The sequence below is a fragment of the Atractosteus spatula genome, chromosome 7, assembly GCF_055471065.1.
Source record: "Atractosteus spatula isolate fAtrSpa1 chromosome 7, fAtrSpa1.hap1, whole genome shotgun sequence".
In the NCBI taxonomy this organism is placed as follows: Eukaryota; Metazoa; Chordata; class Actinopteri; order Semionotiformes; family Lepisosteidae; genus Atractosteus; species Atractosteus spatula.
The window spans coordinates 42,802,365-42,820,152 of record NC_142712.1 but is presented as its reverse complement, the minus strand read 5'-3'; the positions used below and the strand labels follow the sequence as shown (position 1 = coordinate 42,820,152).

Sequence of the window (17,788 nt, the reverse complement as noted above, 5' to 3'; positions counted from 1 at the left end):
CAGCATGCATCTATTATTATGTAAAAAAAATTTACATATTGGTGTATGTATATATACAGTATAATATAGTTATATACAGTGATGGGGCAATTTCTTCCAAAGTGTAACCCATTACTCTTGTTTTTTTGAATATTCAAAATGAGTTTGAAATGTATATACTCTAATTGTACAATTTTGTGCAATGTAGTTAGTTTCTCCTAGCAATTACCCACAGAGTGAAGAGAGCTGTATTTAATACCGGTTCATTTCACCACATATTCAAGTGAATTAAAAATATAAGTACCTTTCATCACTATAAATTCCTACATATATGTACAGTAAATATGTGTACTGTATTTAAATTGAAATGCTGAAGCACTTGCTGATTTACACATTAACTATAGCCTTTTAAAAAAATTATTATTACTTTTACTATTATACCTACAGTAGGGGCACAGAGGCATCTCCCAGATGGGAGAGGTGTGAATCTACAGTGGAGGTGATGAGCCACACTCTCCATAATGTTTTTGGCCTTCTTTACAACCATCTGTCTGTAGAGGGTATTTGCTTTAGGGTTATCTGATTTGCCCCCATGATTTTGTGACTTATCTTCACTAATTTTCCCAATTTATGGTACTAGCAAGTAAGACAGTATAAAACATGTTTGAAAAAAGATTAGTATAAAAAATCTCATGGTCTTCTGATCTGTATTTTCCTCATGTCCTGTACCTGAATCTGAACATGTACATGACATCAGCATGAATGGAATAAGAAATATTAAAGGACTATCCATTAATGAGTTCTAAATGTACCTTAATAGTGCTGAGAAAAAGATGTGCTGTTATATACCTACCTGGTGTGCTGGTTCAGTTTCATTTCAAAGCTGCTGTAGTACCAGGGTCGCTTCCCAGTCCAAATATTATAGTTGTGGGGTTTTTATCTACAGTGAAGAGGCACAGTATGCACATGTTGATTGAAGATATGGACAAGTGTCTGTGTGATGAGTTACACTGGACTGGAGTGTGTAATGATAGCTTCATTCTTCTATGCACTGTATAGCTTAATCAAAATCTATATCCTGAATTACTGTGTATACCCCTGAATGGGCTAGTCATTACACAGTTGGTGTGCTAACTGGATGATTGAGTTGTGCTTCAAGGCTCCCTTCACTGCTAAGGTATTTTTTATTCAAATTCAACACAGCTCTGGAGCCCAAGTTCAGAGGATTGCAGTTCTATTTCTGCTTCTAACTCAGAGGAAGCTTCTGGGCATGGCAACACAGCAGGTGCAAACGCTGGAGAGACACCAAGAGCAGACAAGCTTACAGTTGGCTTTTGTTCAGGAGTAGGAGCAAACTATCACATGCAGGGTTGGATTGACTGATGGGCTTTAGGGGCTGCAGCCCCTGAAGGTTTGCCGTAGAAAAGGAAACCACAGAAATTAAAAATGATCTGAAGGAACCATGGTTAAAGTACCAAAATTAACAAGCTTTTCTGGAAAGCCAACAACAAAAAAGGATAGGCCTACTTCAGATTAGGAAAATAATATTAGCAAATACAGCAAATCTGCACTGGGAACAACAGCCAAGTAAAAGTCTGATAAAACAGATATAGTACTAGGTGATTTTTCAGATGTAGTATTTCAATTTAGGGAGCTACTAAAGGTGTCAGAGAAGGAAGCAGACCACACAGAAGAGGAGCAGGTGGAGCTCCCGCTGGTATCCTCTCCTCAGCACCATAGGAAACAAACCCATGATAGCCGTCATCATGGTTTCAATGCTTACAAACTGCAGAGAGCAAAGTAACAGGGAGCACAGACACTTGGATCACAAAGTCAACTCACTCCCAGAAGACACAATCTGAGCATGCAAACGTTATATTTGTAGATATATATTATATGGACTCAAAAGATGGTCTTACCTGTGAGTCCAACCCCAGCAGGAGGACCATGATGAAGAAGCAGGGGGCCCAGAGGTGGGGCAGAGTTATCATGACTATGGAGCTTGGATACACGATGAACATCAGGTCAGGACCCGCACAACCAGACACAGACTCAGGGATGACATTAAACACTTAAAAGTAAAAGAAAATGTTCCTTTGGGTAAGTGATTCTTTTACACTCTTAAGCATGGGATAAACGCATCCTTAAGGTAAATTAAATGGTTTTCATTCCACAATCTTCTAAGGTTTACATTTAGAATACACACTCCAGTCAGAGGAGAACCAGAAAAATTAGGAACTTGAGTAATGATGTTTCCAATATATGTAAAGGGATTTGCGTATTTAAAAATATGTGTGGCTCACACAGGTGTCACAGTGATGGAATAGACTGGTTTACCTTGTAAAACATATGGAAATGTGCTGCCTTCCTGAAAAGTGGAGTCTTCAACCTTTGCCAATGAAATATTTAACATAATGTCTTCATTGCAACACATACTGTACAGTATGAACTCACTACAAGCAATAGACTATCACCACGCAAGAGATGTGGAATAAAGAGACACTCCATTTCTTCAGCGCTGGGAGAATCAGGAGATGCTGTCCATTACCTCACAGGCTTCACCTGCAGTGCCTCCTGCTCAGCTCTAGAGACTGACTGAAGTGAGGAAGGCATGAAGCTTATATTGTTTACAATTGCGTTCTGTTACACAGGCGTCATTAAAGGAAATCCATGTTCAGACAACACAGTGTTTTATGGCTACAGAAAACTTTCAATAAGCAAGGGAGAGGAGACAGGATGAGTGATATGCGAGGTGCCAAGAGATAAGGTGTTCTTGACTCAGAATGGAAACTTTACAGCATCAATAATATAGAAAGACAAGACCATGCAGCTGCAAAGCAGAAAATACAAATAAAAAAAACACACCACTGACCTTTTTCACTAGAGAATTTCTCCTTTTTACCAATAAAGAATTAACTTTCTTCACTATGACTCATTCATTGAAACATTAAGAATGTAGAACTTGAATAAGTGGATGATACCTGTTGGTGTGCTTTAGTACAACACTGCTGCCCAGTTAATGAGAGAACAAGAACTGTTCATGCTTTTATAACACAGCAGAGGTCTTCTGACAGGGAAGGTATACAACCAGACCTTTTAATAAAGCTGGGCTGGGCTCTCTGCATACTTTTATAAATTAATTAAAAACTTAAGGAGATCCATTTAAAAGAGAAAATCAAACACTTACAATATTGTTAATTTAAAACTTATCTTAAAAAGAAAATTTGCTTTCTGCAAATTCTTTTGGGCACTAACTGTATTTGCTTATGACCTTTCAGAAATGGGGGGGCCCAGATATTTTGCTATGTATCTGATTAAGAAGACAATAAAGGTGGACAGGGCAAGACAGAGCACAGACTGAGGAAATGTCATTCATTCTATTAGAAAACCTTCTGCCTTCTGCATAAATTATGACATTTTCACCAAATCATCTGTAAACCAAGTGCAAGATGACACACACTCTTTATATTAAAGAAGTGAAGCCTAAATAAAGTAAACACAGAGGTCACTCCAGTTGCTGAGAGCAGAGAGCCCTCGACAGCTCAAGTACAGCCAATGGTACACCACCTGTTGGGCAGTCATAGTTGTCTTGTGACATGCTCCAGATTATCACTGTACTTCAGCACATTCTGTCAGTCACTCTTCATGCTTTCTAATCTGCGATCAATTCTCTTGAAATTGAAGCACAATCTTACTCTGTTCGTTACTATCAGATGTGGGCATTCCTATTAAAACTCCAGTTCTACTGTCCTAAATCATCTCACTTGCTTTTATAAGCATAGCTTTGGAAACCTCCACCCACCAATGGATCCACCAAGAGCAAAAATGAGCTCCCACTTGTTTGCCCACTGGATCTCCTGGATCTTCTGCCCCTTCTACACCAGCCTGCTCCCCTGTACTGGGGCCTCAGACTGGGCTCCTGCTTGCAGATCCCTTGCTGTTCCAGCTTTAGCACAGTAGAAAGACGCAGATCTATCTCTTGTACAGCAAAAGAAATAACAGGAAATGCAAAGGAGAACTATGTTTTCTGAATACTGGAAAGTGAGTAACCTACCGTTTTCAAAGTCTCTGTGAAGCCCTTTATATAGAGGTCTTAATAGCCAAATGTTTTGGTTACCTAAATGCAGTTTTGAAGAATTGACAAAAAAGGTATTCCATTTAAACAAAAATATCTAAACACAACAAATCCAACAAATTTGATTGCTGTGATATTCCCAGAGTTTTATGATCTATCACTGCCTTCGTCCCTCAATATTATTATTATTATTTTTCAAAACAAGTTTGAAGAAAAACTTACTTACAGTACATGTAACACTGAGACTTTAGGTAGGAAGAAAGATCTTCCTTGTCATTAGAAGAGAAGTTAAAAAAGTAAAGGATCTTGCTTTCAAAAGAATGAACTTTTGAAAATATATATTTCAAAATATTTAGATTAACATTCAAGTGTTTGGACTTGATTTCATCTTGACAGTGATGTGGTCATCTGACTTATTTAATCTTTAGCTGACTGTAACAAGGTACAAGAGCAGGGGACCATATTCGGGACTAAATCTTGATCACTGGGCACCAATGTCAGGCAGCATCACCAGTGACATCCCAAATCCTGCAATGGGATGTACATCTCCTCCCACACTTCTCTGCTGACACCCTGAGCTCAGGAACAGACAACTCATTAACATGTTGTGTCCTTCTTTTATAAATTAATTTCTTATTTATTTTAGGGTGTTCAAAAACTAGACATTTTTTATTTCCTTCCCAAAAAAACAAGAGCAGACCACTTTAATAGAATAAAAGTAAGGATTGACCACATCAGCAAAAGCAATACAGAAATGTCAAGTGTCATGATAAAATGGGTGTTCATCTGTTATTTTCTATGTGTTCTCTTGGAAGGAACATTCAACTCGGGTATCAAGAAGTTTTGGTGTTAAAATAACTTATTTGCAAATCAAATGGAAATTAGTAAACAAAATGCCTGACTGCTCCCATCAGGTGTGTATTAAAGAAAGCTTCTGCAACAGCTATTCAGAGGATGAGTTAGAAAATGTCTTTTTAAAAGGTGGCTCTTTAGAGGTATACTGACATATATAAGAAAATAATTAAATTATTTTACTTAAAACAACCAAGTGGCAGATCAGAAGCACATTTATACAGTAATCTGATTAATTCATCAAATATATTGAAACACTGTATTCTTTACACTTCACCTTAATATTCTTAAATGAACATGTCTACCCCAAACACCACAGGTACCCATATTGAACCACTTTCTACACTGCTGCTGTGTTAACAGACAGAGGTGGCTGGGATGGGAGCTTCAAGGCTTCCTTCACTCTTTGGCTGTTTCTCTCTACAACTCAACAGAGCACTGGAGTCTGAGTTCAGAGGATCACATCTCTGTTTCTGCTTCTGATTGAGAGGCAGGTCCTGGGCATGGCGACACATGAGGTGCAAACGCTGGAGAGACACCAGGAACAGATGAGTTTGTTACAGACTCGACTCAGAAGAAGGAACAAACAGATACAGGTATAGCTCAGTCACTAAAGAGGGAGGAGCAGCACCTGGCTTAGTGTTCCTGCAGTCCTGGTGAGTTTATACAGCATAACCAGAGGGACATAGATGACCGAGGAGAGAACAAGGAGCCAGCCCAGGACATATGCCCAGTCTGGATACACATAGGTGTTGTTGAACTTCAGTGGGGTGTACTTGACCAGGGAGAAGATGAAGATGCCCTGAAGGAGAGAGAACATCAGTCTGACTCAGCTCCAACAAGGCAGCACAGGAGCACTGTTGATGATGCCTTAAAATGTAGAATGTCATATTACAATAGACACTGCTTTTAAAAGGGGAAGTTAATTTGAGAAAGTTTAAGACATGCACTTACAGTGCACACAGCTGGAGTGATGTAGCGCCAGCAGTACCGAAATGCGGACAAAGGCCGATAGCCAATCATGTCCTCAATGTTGGCACAGAAGAGATCAGCTCCTGCATGAAACACAGAGGTGAAGAGAAGCAGCTCAATAACGACACAATTACAGATGAACCAATATATTTTGTGGTCCCATCTTCCTGGGGTAATGGTGATATTTAGAGTTATGGGCTAATGGGGACTTTAGCAAACTGATTTAACTTCACTAGTCTTTAACAGTAAAACATTCGTTTTTGTAAATACGACTGTTAAAGTAATACACCTTTAAAACTCTGTTAAGATGATGAATCATAATTGAACAATGCAGGAACTGAATAATAGTAATACTAAACACCTACCATATACCCATCCAATACAAATAGTATGAAATATGGCAATAAACAAAATGCAGGTCCCATTGCAAGCATAGTAATCAACCAACTGGAAGATGTATATTCCACCCTGGAAAGACAGAGACAATATTATTATATACGGTAAATGTGAGGTGACAACTGTGATTTTTACATACAGAGGAGCAGCTTTGCATATCTTTTTCTTGGCATGATGCAGTGGAACAACTTACTGAAGCTCTTGTTTCTAAATTCTGCTCAGGAGTTTTGTTAACCCTGTGAGCTGTTAAGGTGAATCTGCTGATCACTTAATTCAAACCAGCCAATTCAGGTTGACTATCAGGCCCCTCAGCCCTTCAGTTCTCACCTCAGTGACCATGACAAGTCCGAGCAGGAAGCAGACCACACAGAAGAGGAGCAGGAAGAGCTCTCGCCGGTATCCTCTCAGGAACACCGCAGGGAACAAATCCATAATGGCCGTCATCACGGTTTCAATGCCCACAAACTGCAGAGAGCAAGACAACAGAGAGCACAGACACCTGGATCACTGAGTCAACTCACTCCCAGAACACACAGTCCACAAAGGATGCAAACACAGGTTACCCCTTTGGATATAAATTATTGTATCGACTCACAAGACCGTCTCACCTCTGTGTCCATTCCCAGCAGGAGGACCATGATGAAGAAACAGACAGCCCAGAGCTGGGGTAGAGGCATCATGGCCACTGCCCTCGGGTACGTGATGAACGCCAGGCCAGGACCTGTACAACCAGATACAGGCGGAGTCAGAAGGTGACACCAAACACTGGAAATAATTTCAATTATCTAAATCTAAGGCTTCAGAATAGATAACTACAATCATTATGATCTGGTTATGTATCATTTACAGTCTTAAGCCTGGATGAATCTCATCCTTGGGGTAAATGAAATTATTTTCACTGGACAGCCCTCTAAGATTTGCTTTTACAAAGCACACTCCAGTCAGAGAACAGCCAGGAGTGACAGATAGCAGATGTGGACAGACTACAGCTCACCAGACTCAGCCACCAGCGAGATGTCCACTCCCTGCTCGTACGCCATGAAGCCCAACACAGAGAAGACGGCAAATCCAGCCACAAAGCTGGTAGCGCTGTTGAGGAGGCACAAGCAGAAGGTGTCCCTGTATGAAGAGAGACCATGGTTTCAATTATTTCATCACAATCATCACCCACCCTAGTGTGGAAACAGAGAGACACTTGCAGTACAGACTATACCTGTAGGTTCTGCTGTTAGCAAGTACAGCTCTCTGATTCTGCTCATTAGGGATAAGAGGTTCTACACAAAAATTGCAAAAATAAACACTATGAGAATAAACTTCTTGTTAAATGACAGGCAACAGTATGGATTAGAAATGGCTTTCAATTTGTTTCTCCTTGAATTCTACAGGACTTTTATGTATTTTCCTCTTACCTGTAGCAGTTATTGTTGTATTTGTTGTAACTGCTGAGTGCTATTAGCATTCCTTCACAAATACTATAAGAGAAGAAAATCTGTGTGGCTGCATCCATCCATACCTAGGATAGACAGGAGCACAGGTATACAAAACTGTATGGTAACTTATTAGAATACTATGATTACATGAGTGTGGAGGATGCACAACTTCATTGTAATAAAATGATGTTATTGAAATTATCACAATGGTGCAATCATTGGTGCTTGATTTTTATCATCAAGCTACAGGTAAACAGTACAAGACTTTGTTTCAGCCTCTGAGCCTTTACTTTTACAAGCAAAGAAAGAGGAGATATTACAGCTTTGAGCTGAATAAAATCAATTTAAAATAAAAGAAAAACATTACATCTCACTCGCTAGGAAAAGACTTCATAGTAGTCTTATTTCAGGTTAATCTCATGGTATACATACAGTATTATTAAGTGTTGAAGTCCTATGTGTCACCTGTGGGTCAGTGAGCCGTGTTACATCAGGGTAGAGGTAGAAGACCAGTCCATGAGCAGCTCCAGGCAGGGTGAGTCCTCGGACCAGCAGCACCACCAGCATCACATAGGGGAAAGTGGCTGTGAAGTACACCACCTGAGGGGGCAGGGAAACCATTGATATATGGATGGTTAATTTCAAATCTGCAACTAATTCATTGTAATACCATAGAGAAAATCAACAATGCGTTTTACACCTCAAACAACAATGTTGAGAAAGTATCTGATGAAACTAAGAATTTTTGCAGCTCAAAGGCACAAGCCTCACCTTCCCTGTGGACCTCACTCCCTTCCAGACAGAGAAGTAACAGATGATCCAGGCCAGCAGGAGACACAGTGCCAGTTCCCATCTCAGACTGCCCACCTCATCGATCCCACCAGAGATACCCAGCACCCTCCTGCTGCAGGGATGACAATGCACATTCAATATTATCGTAAAAAAGTGCCTATAATATAACGTTAGTGATGGGTATGCCTAACATACTTCCAGAACTCCATTACAGCTGAGGTGGTCTTTTCTGCCTCTGTCCAGTTGGAAGTGAGATTCTGCTTGTCAAACTCAACACAGGCATCTGTCAGAAGACCAACAGAATGGAAGAAGTGTGTGATCTTGTGTGAAAGACAGCAAGTACTGGTGAAAGAGCAGAGACAATAAAAGATTCTGCTCTATGGGAACTTCTAACTTTCAGCTTCAACACTTGGTGACAGTTTCACTAATACCAGGCCACTCTGCGTATCTCAGGAGTCTTCATTTTCAATGCACTGTTTCATTTGGGCTGCTAGTGAACTCCTGTGCTCCAGTACCTGTGTTCCAGGTGTTTCTGCAGCTGGTCCAGGGCAACTCAGAGCTGAAGGAGGAGAACAGGTAGAAGAAGGCCCAGGCCTGGATGATGATGTAAACGATACTGCTGTAAGTCATTAGCACCACAGTACAACAGCCAATACCTGCAAGGAATCATGAGTGGAGATGCACTCTTAAAAGTCTGCAATTAAGCATTCAACTGTTTATAATGTTATTCTGTCTGATGTTAGCTAATAATGCTGTTGAGCACATCATTTGGACAATTGGTCTGTTGAAGGAAGGTTTATAATTTCCTGTTTGCTTATAGTGCTGCTCAACACATTTTATATGTACATTTGATAAAACGCTGCAAAAATTCCATATTAAAATAGTATGTCACAGTGCTATAGGGTACATGGCTTTTTTTCCTGGACTCTTGCTTGTATTTTTGTATTTTACTAATATGTCAGTAAAGGAGTAAGCTGTCTTCAAGAGGTCTTTTTGTGGTAACAAAGAAAAGGGGGATGCCCAGGCCAGATTTGTTCTCTTGCAGAGCTCTGAGGAGATGGATGGGCTGTTACTCTTGCATTGTCTCTTTCCTGGGAGCTTAGACTAGTGCTGAGTTTGAAGTGACTTCAGGTTTCTTGCTGTCACAAAACCCTACTCAAAAGGAATTGCTGAGACAACCATCTGGCTCAGTAATAAAACTGCTCCTGACTTCCAAAAGAAGACCTATGCCCTCTGGTATTTTTTATACCAGGCCCAGTAACTCCACTTGTGAGAAGGAACACACTTGGTGCAATGTGAAAATGACATACTACCTGAGACGCTGTTCTCAGCACAAAAGTCTGATTTACCACAGTTAGTTTAAATGTTAAAAAGGTTTAAATCTTATTTCAAATGTGTTCTGTGCATGAACATTGCAATTATATAAAAATCTGGACTGGATATTTCCAAGCTCAGGACTCAGACAGACTGTTGTTGATCTGGATTCTCTGTGAATGGCTTCCTTTCTTCTGGATAGAGTACTCTGTTTTATACTTTAATTGAGTCAGTTAATAATTGTTTCCTTTGTCATTCTGGGGAGGAATGACTTTCTTGTTTAGGCTTTCAGAATCCTGATGAAATTCAGATTAAGTAACTTCTTACAAATTAACTCTAATGATTGTGCAGGAGAGTGATATGGAAAAGTGATTCAATGTATGAACACAATTAGTTCACCTTCAAACAGGGGGCAGATCTTCCTCCAGCAGGTGATGCCCCCCTGGCTGGTGTACTGCCCCAGAGCCGTCTCCAGCAGGAACAGGGGGAGCCCACAGGTCAATAGGAACAGGACGTAGGGGATGAGGAAGACACCTTTTACAAAGAAGAAGTATTGCAACAAAAAAATCTCAAACCATATTAAGTTTGATTTTTCCACTGTTAAATTCCTATCAGTCATGGTCACATTGGTGTATTGTAAGAGCTAGGATACGGTTATTTGTTCACTGAGGCAAATATATACAGTGCTGTTAAGGATTTAAGATGAAAAGATATGTTTTCTACCAGCTACTGACAAAAATAATAATTTGATTTAAATGTAAACTTTGATTGAAATACACTTGTTGACTTACTATTTATGATTTTATCTATGACAGTCAGTTTTACTCTGTGATAGTACAGTATGTCACCCATATAACATCAAGATCAAAGCCCCCAATCCCTATAGTTCAACTGCCTCACTCACCTCCCCCGTTTTTGTAGCACAGGTAGGGGAACCTCCACATGTTGCCCAAACCAACAATCTGTCCAGCAACAGCCAAGATGAACTCCCTCTTGTTTGCCCACTGGCCCCTCTCCTGGATCTTCTGTCCTTTCTGCTCCAGCCTGCTCCCCTGGACTGGGGGCTCACACTGGGCACCTGTCTGCAGATTCCCAGCCATCCCAACTGTAGCCCAGTACAATGATTCTTTCAAGAGGGATCTGTCCGGATTGGAAAGGGAATAAAAGGAAAGTCAAGGAAGAATCTTTATCCTCCAACACAAACATACAAGAACCAAAAATAATTGCAAAATTAACCACAAAAGGTGCTACTTTCCTAATTTATGTGAAGTCCAGTAAAGAGACTTTAATCTCTTTAATGCGCTTTTGTATACTGAGCATACATGACATTCAAATTCAGCGGGATTTGAATAAAACCACTTTTAGCTTGTTCTGTGAATTAGTGGTCATGACCGCATTACCTTTCACAAGAGTGGGAATCTTATTTATGTAAATTGTAACTGCAGTGCTGCCTGCTGAGCTCTAGAAACTCCCTGAACTGAGGCAGGTATGAAGCTTATATATAGCTCTGACACACATGTGGCATTCAAGCAAACCAATGTTAGAACAACACTGGGTTTTATGGGTGTCACGATCGTAAACCCCTCCTCTTAAGGACGCTCCAGCCCTTCCTAGTTTACTCTTGATATCCTGCACCTGCCTTCAGTTCCTGCCCCAATCCTATAAAAGCCAGATGTTCCTGCCAATCTGGGCTAAGCTTTGGAACATGGACGCCCGGAAGCCTACCAGTCCTGGAACGACTCGACGGCAAAGGCTTCACAACGGCATCCTGACCATCTGGGTCCGGGACTGGGAGTGCCTGGCCCCATAACCCCCTTTTATTCCCCCGACCCTTTGCCGGATCCCGCTCCGGCTTTTTAACTTCGTTTGTCTGTGTCAGGATGGATCACCCAGCTTTGGACATTGGCTTTCTCTGGACACTCTCACGGACTCCCTTGGACCAGTTTGCCTAGGACAACTCCCCCCCGAACACCAGTGCACCTTGGACACGCCCCCTGTTCTTCTTCCAGCCCCTATCCTAGTCTTTTTCCCTGTGTTTTCTCACTCCTCTCCAGATTGTGCTGTCTGCATAGGGTCCTGAAAGACGCTTCGTGACAATGGACAGAGAAACCTTTCAAGGAGAAAAGAGACAGGTAATATGAGAGGCGCCAGGAGATAATGTGTGCTCGGCTCAGAATAAAAACTTTACAGCAACAATAATACAGAAGGACAAGACCATATAGCCGCAAAGCAGAAAATACAAATTAAAACAAACACACCACTGGCCTTTTTCCCAACATAAGCTTCCATTTTTTATCAATACAGTAATTTCATCACTTATACTCATTCTTGGAAATGTTGTTAAGGGTGTAGTGTTTGAATAGGACACCTGTTGGCGTATTTTAGTACACCAGGCTCAATCACCTAATAATCCTCCTGCATTGCTGCCAGCTCATGAGAGAGCCAGGTCTGCTCAAACTTTTAATATAAGCAAAGATCTCCCCACAGGTTCTGAATAGTATTATCACACTGTTCTGATAATATAAAACTCATCTTAAAAAGCAAATTTGTATCTTGTGAATTAGGAACTAAATGTATTGCCATTGAGCTTTCAGAAATGGGGAAGCCTAGATATATTTCTATGTGTCAGACGAATCAGCAGTTTCAAGGAGTCTTCGAGAAAATGTTAGGTCCAGCCAGTGAAGAGCCTCCTATTCCAGATAAACATACCAGAGTCAATTTTCCAATTAATCGTGCTGACAGCACCCTGGGAAGCAGAAAACTGGCTCAATGTGGTTTCATTTAACGTGACAGGTATTGTAGGAATCTGAAATTGCTACAGTACATGTCTTCAAAGGTGCAAGCAGTCAAATGCAATTTGGTCAAATGTATGTTTAATTTCCTTATCTTGTGAATGAGATTGAAAACAGTAGGGCATTAAACTGAACAGTAAACTGGCTGAAATGACCATGCATAGATGGAATGAGGCAGAACCAGCAGTATCTGATCAGACCTAAGGGCAATAGCCACCCCCCACCCCGGTCTTTCACATGACCAAAGGAATGGTCAGCTCTTAAAGATCCAGCACATACATGACCGACTAGAGCAAGATATTGTTACAGGTTAAGTGACTGAGAAGTGTTTCTTAGATTTTAGATAAAGTTTGTGACACTTGGAAAACAATTGTAAAATTTACCTTAGTATACCTAGGTAAGTTGTGCGTTAATTATTGTCAAGGGGCAGTACAGACACACACACAATACAAGATCACTTTAAGAGCGCAGAGGGGACAAGGAGGGAAAGAGAAACAAGAAGCAGGGAAGAGGGAGAAGAGAGAAGATAGCTCCAGAGGAGCTAGGGCTTGAAGCTTGTGCCATGCAAGAGCCCCTACTTCATGATCATCCAAACCAAACACGACTGGAGCTAAGTATTTGAACCCTGTTAGAGAGAATGTGCTATTCTGTGCCTTAAGAAACTTGGGTTTCATGGGTAAAAGATACCACAGAAATGTCTTTCCCACTTAAGGTGCATTTATATGGATAGGGATATAGGCTCTCATTTATTTTGTGGCACAGAGATAGATTTAACTGCAGGTTGCATTGTATTTAGTTAGAAGGCATCTTATCTCTTATGTGGCCCCTGTAGGCACTAAGAGTTTAATGCTTAGTAGCAGTCTGGGGTTCTCTGGGTGACCAGAAGGTTAGGTCTCTGAAACACCTTGTTTGTAAATACTGTACATAGAGTAACTTGTGTGTTGTTGTACGTTTTGTTGTGTGCAGTGTAGTTTGTTTCTCGTCATTGTAATAAATATTTGTATAACCAAGTGTGCCTGGATTTTTGCTCTTCTCAACAAAGCTGTGCCAGGGAATAAAGAATTCATGTGCCTCTAGCTATACCAGCCGCTCAGGTATATGGTTAGAAAGTTGGAGGCTATGAATAATTATTTCACTGATTGACTAAACCCCTCGGTCAAATCCTTATTTTCACCATTTTTGTAACCCCCATTTGTAACAATATGAACAATTTTTACTGTTAATTTCTTCATGACTGCAAAGATTTGAAGAAGAGAAAGTTGATGAGAACTGTTGCTGAGAGCAGGCAGCCATGGGCGACTCAATGCAAGCAGTCATAATTGGCTAGTGACATGCTCTAGGCTGTCACTATATTTCCACACATCCTGCCTTTCACTCTTCATGCTTTCTAATCTGACATAGGAACAAAGGAAATCACAGTCCCCTGAAAAACATAGAATAGCTAGCTCTCTTAATCAGGTTGAAATAATTAGCTCCAGTCTGGTCTTTTTGGGTAATCAGAACAAGGAGCTCTTGGCTTCAATATCTTCTTGTGGTCTTGTCTGTTGTCCCCCCACTCTTGTCCCTTGTTTTCCTCTTATATACTGTTGATTTACAGTTAATCTTTCACCCAGCACTTAATTAACCAAGGTAAATGTTCTGGACTTATACTGTATTTTTATGTCTCTCTCTAGTGGCAGTTTCTTGTTATTATCCCTAGTTCTGGAGATGAATTCTAATATTAGGCTTTATTACAGTATTGTAGAGTTCTCGTAGGAAGTTTGTTTAACATTAAGCTAGTGTAAAGTGTGGTATTCCAAATAAGTATTCATTCTACGTAAGACATTATTTTGGTATTGTTTTAGAAGAAGAAAGTACATTATTTTACGGCATTTATTAATATTGCGGAGAAAAGTGACTAGCAAATTGCCTAGCAATACAGGACTAGCGTCTTAGTTATTATTATTATTGTTGTTAGGTATTGTCTGTATTGATCACAATATTCATAAATATTCATGTTGTTTACATTAAACTTTCTATTCAAATCAATTATTTGAACAAGGGTTCAGCCTACTTTCTCCAAGAGTTATTTGGATGAGTGTTTAGCAGAATAGAAGTTACATTCAGTGAGGCCAGTACAATAAATGTTATGATTCCTTTGATCACTTTTCCGGACCCCCTACATCTCAGCCAAACATCACTTTTTTTTAAAAGTGATTCTTGTTTGAAGTTTCTTGTTTGAAGCTGGAAATGTTGACATAAGCCAGGTGTTAACCTTTGTATCTAGATTCTTGAGATACTTCTGTAGTCACCTATAGCTGTTACAATATGATACGATTTCACACTGATGGCGATGTGGTCATCTTTCTGTCTTCTTTGAACACTTGTTCTCAGCATGGATATTACTGTATGTTCAAGCTCAGAAATGTTTTACTGTAAATCATTTTTAACAAAAGACAGTGTGAGTTTGTTGAACTTTCCACTTGGCCTTAGTAGGCCTTTAGATAAGCAAATCTGAAAAATATTCAGTTTTCTAACAACATGAATAAAATAAAATAACTTTAGCAATTATAACTGTGAGCTCTTTCTTGTAAGTTACAATGCGTAGATTATCAAGTCAAGGTGTGTGAAGTGTCACAGGAGCAGAAGGCACAAGAGCAGGGGATCATACCTGGGACTGAAACCTGATTGCTGGACACCGATGTCAGGCAGCCCTGCCAGTGACACCCCTCACCCTGCAGCAATAAGTACATCTTACCCTACACTGCACCCCATACAACCTGAGCTCCTGAGCTTAGGAACAAGCAACACATTAATACATCCTGTCCTTATTTTATTAATCAATTTGATTAATTTTAGGTCATTAATTGTAAATTTATTTAAAAATAATTGTATTATTAGCCTTTAAAAATCAGTCTGCTTTAATAGAATCACAATTAGGATTGACCATGTTAGCAGAAGCAGTAAAGAAGTGTCCAGTGTTGTGATTAAATGTGTGTTGAGTTATTTTTTTCAAGGTGTTCTCTTGGCAGGAACATTACACTCAGGTGTCTAGTAGTTCTGTGAGAAAAAAAAATGACTGATTTGCAAACCAAATGGCAATTTGAAAATAAAATACCTTGTCTTCTCCTGCCAGATGTGTATTACGCTAAATTGAAGGGGAAAAACTTTGACTCTCAGGGAAAGCTTCTGATGAGCTTGAAAATGTCTTTCTCAACAGGTGGCTCTGAAGAGATACCATATGCTGACATATATAAGAAAAGAATTACATGGTTTTGCTGTAAAAAACAAATATCAGATCAGGAGCATATTCCTGGAATAGTTTGATTAATTTGTTCAAGATATGAAAACTGCATTCACTACACTTCACCTTTATTACCATGAATGAACTTGTCTTGCCCAGACACCACAGGCATCCATATTGAATTACTTTCTACAGAGGCTGCTGGGGTTGGGTTTCCTTCAATCTTTAGCTGTCTCTCTTCACAGCTCAACAGAGTGCTGGAGGCCACATTGAGAGGATCATAGATCTGTTTCTGCTTCTGTTTGAGAGGCAGGTCTTGGGCATGGTGACACAGCTGGGGCAAATACTGAAGAGACACCAAGAACAGGTGAATTTGTTACAGACCGTGGCTCAGGAGGAGGAACAAACTGACACAGGTCTGGATAGAACTCTCTAGTCACTAAAGAGGGGTATATACATTTTATTTGACTAAATTAAACAGCAAGATTACAATGTGACTTAAAAAATCAGTTATACTCATCTAAAAGTAATAATCATTTTACTTTAATTTTATGTCCACTAAAGAAAATGTTTGACTAAAATGTGACTATTTCATAGATATTTTAGTCGACTTGACTAAGGATAAGACTAAATCAAAAACTGGTGACTAAATGAACACTGCAGAAATGTCATGGAGTCTGTTAGAAATCCTGCCATCTTGCATGATATTAGTCTCCCCAGTGAAGAGCCTCCTATTCCATATATCATACCAGGGTCCATTTTCTAATTAATCATGCATGTTTGCAGGACCCTGGCAAACAAGAAACTGGCTCAATGTGGTTTCTTGACAGGTATCCCTGGAATGTCACATTTCTAAATGCCTTCAAATGAACAAGGACACAACCATAAATTGGTCATTTTTATCTTCACATTTCCAGACATGTGAATGGGTGAAGTGACCATGCACAAGTGAGATGAGCCAGAACTAGCAGTATCTGATCAGAGCCCAAGGACAGTGACCACCCGTTTTTCACATGGCCAAAGATATGGTCAGTCCTTGAAGATCAAGAACATATATCCATAAAGATGGATAGACTGGAGCATGACATGAATAATTTTACTTTTCATTTTCCCTGACAGCCAAGCAAAGATGCTGAAAACAGATAAAAAACAGTCTAGAGTCATCCATAATGTCAATTGAGACAAGGTCAATCCAGACAGGTTTATTTAAAGTGATTAGAACTGCTCTTTCTTTTTTCTACTGGAATGTTCTGTTACTGTATTTTAACACATCCTGTCAGTCTTAGTGTTTTCTAATTTGTCACAAACCTTTGTGAGGCTGAAAAACACTCTGACACTATTCCATGCTATTAGAAGTGGATATACCTACATGTACTGTATTTAAACTGCAGTTACACTGTCATACCTCACCTCACTTGCTTTTATAGCACAGCCACAAGAAACCTTGGAGAACTTTCAACGATGGATTCAACCATAGCCAAGATGAATACCACATGTTTGTCCACTGGCCGCTCTTCTGGATCTTCCGCCCCTTCTGCACCAGCCTGCTCCCCTGGACTGGGGGCTCATGCTGGGCTCCTGCCTGCAGGTCCCTGCCTGTACCAACCTCAGCTCCATGGAAAGACACATATAACTCCTGTAAAGGACAAGGGCTTTGGTAGGAGAAAACAGGAAATATAAAGGAGGACTATCTGTAGACAGGAAAGTGAGAAACTTTGGGTTCTCCAGCTCTCTGTGAAGCCCTTTGAGTAGAATTCTTAATAGACACCTATTTTGCTTTCCTGGAGGCTCTTTCTGTTTTGTACTGAGAACAAGATGCAAATAAAAACAACATTTGATTAATACAGTGACCCCCAAAAATGTGGTGTTTGTGTCATTTCCAAATGCTCTATAATTTTATAAAACTCATTCCTGAATTATTTCTTTCTCCAATATATGTCTGAATCACACTGAGGTAAAGAGA

General features: G+C 40.0%; 1 protein-coding gene across 1 annotated transcript; it reads right to left on the bottom strand.

Annotated features, from left to right (window-relative positions):
- Positions 1–5,262: 5,262 nt before the first annotated feature.
- On the bottom strand, positions 5,263–10,922 carry LOC148831056 (sodium- and chloride-dependent GABA transporter 2-like). Its single transcript, XM_088921236.1, has 14 exons — positions 10,715–10,922; positions 10,210–10,344; positions 9,012–9,152; positions 8,692–8,779; positions 8,476–8,608; positions 8,170–8,304; positions 7,684–7,787; positions 7,269–7,393; positions 6,883–6,995; positions 6,602–6,739; positions 6,244–6,346; positions 5,861–5,961; positions 5,538–5,708; positions 5,263–5,433 (listed from the first exon to the last, which is right to left on the bottom strand). The coding sequence occupies exons 1-14, from the start codon at positions 10,908–10,910 to the stop codon at positions 5,263–5,265; spliced, it is 1,854 nt and encodes a 617-aa protein (XP_088777362.1). The 5' UTR covers positions 10,911–10,922.
- Positions 10,923–17,788: the final 6,866 nt, after the last annotated feature.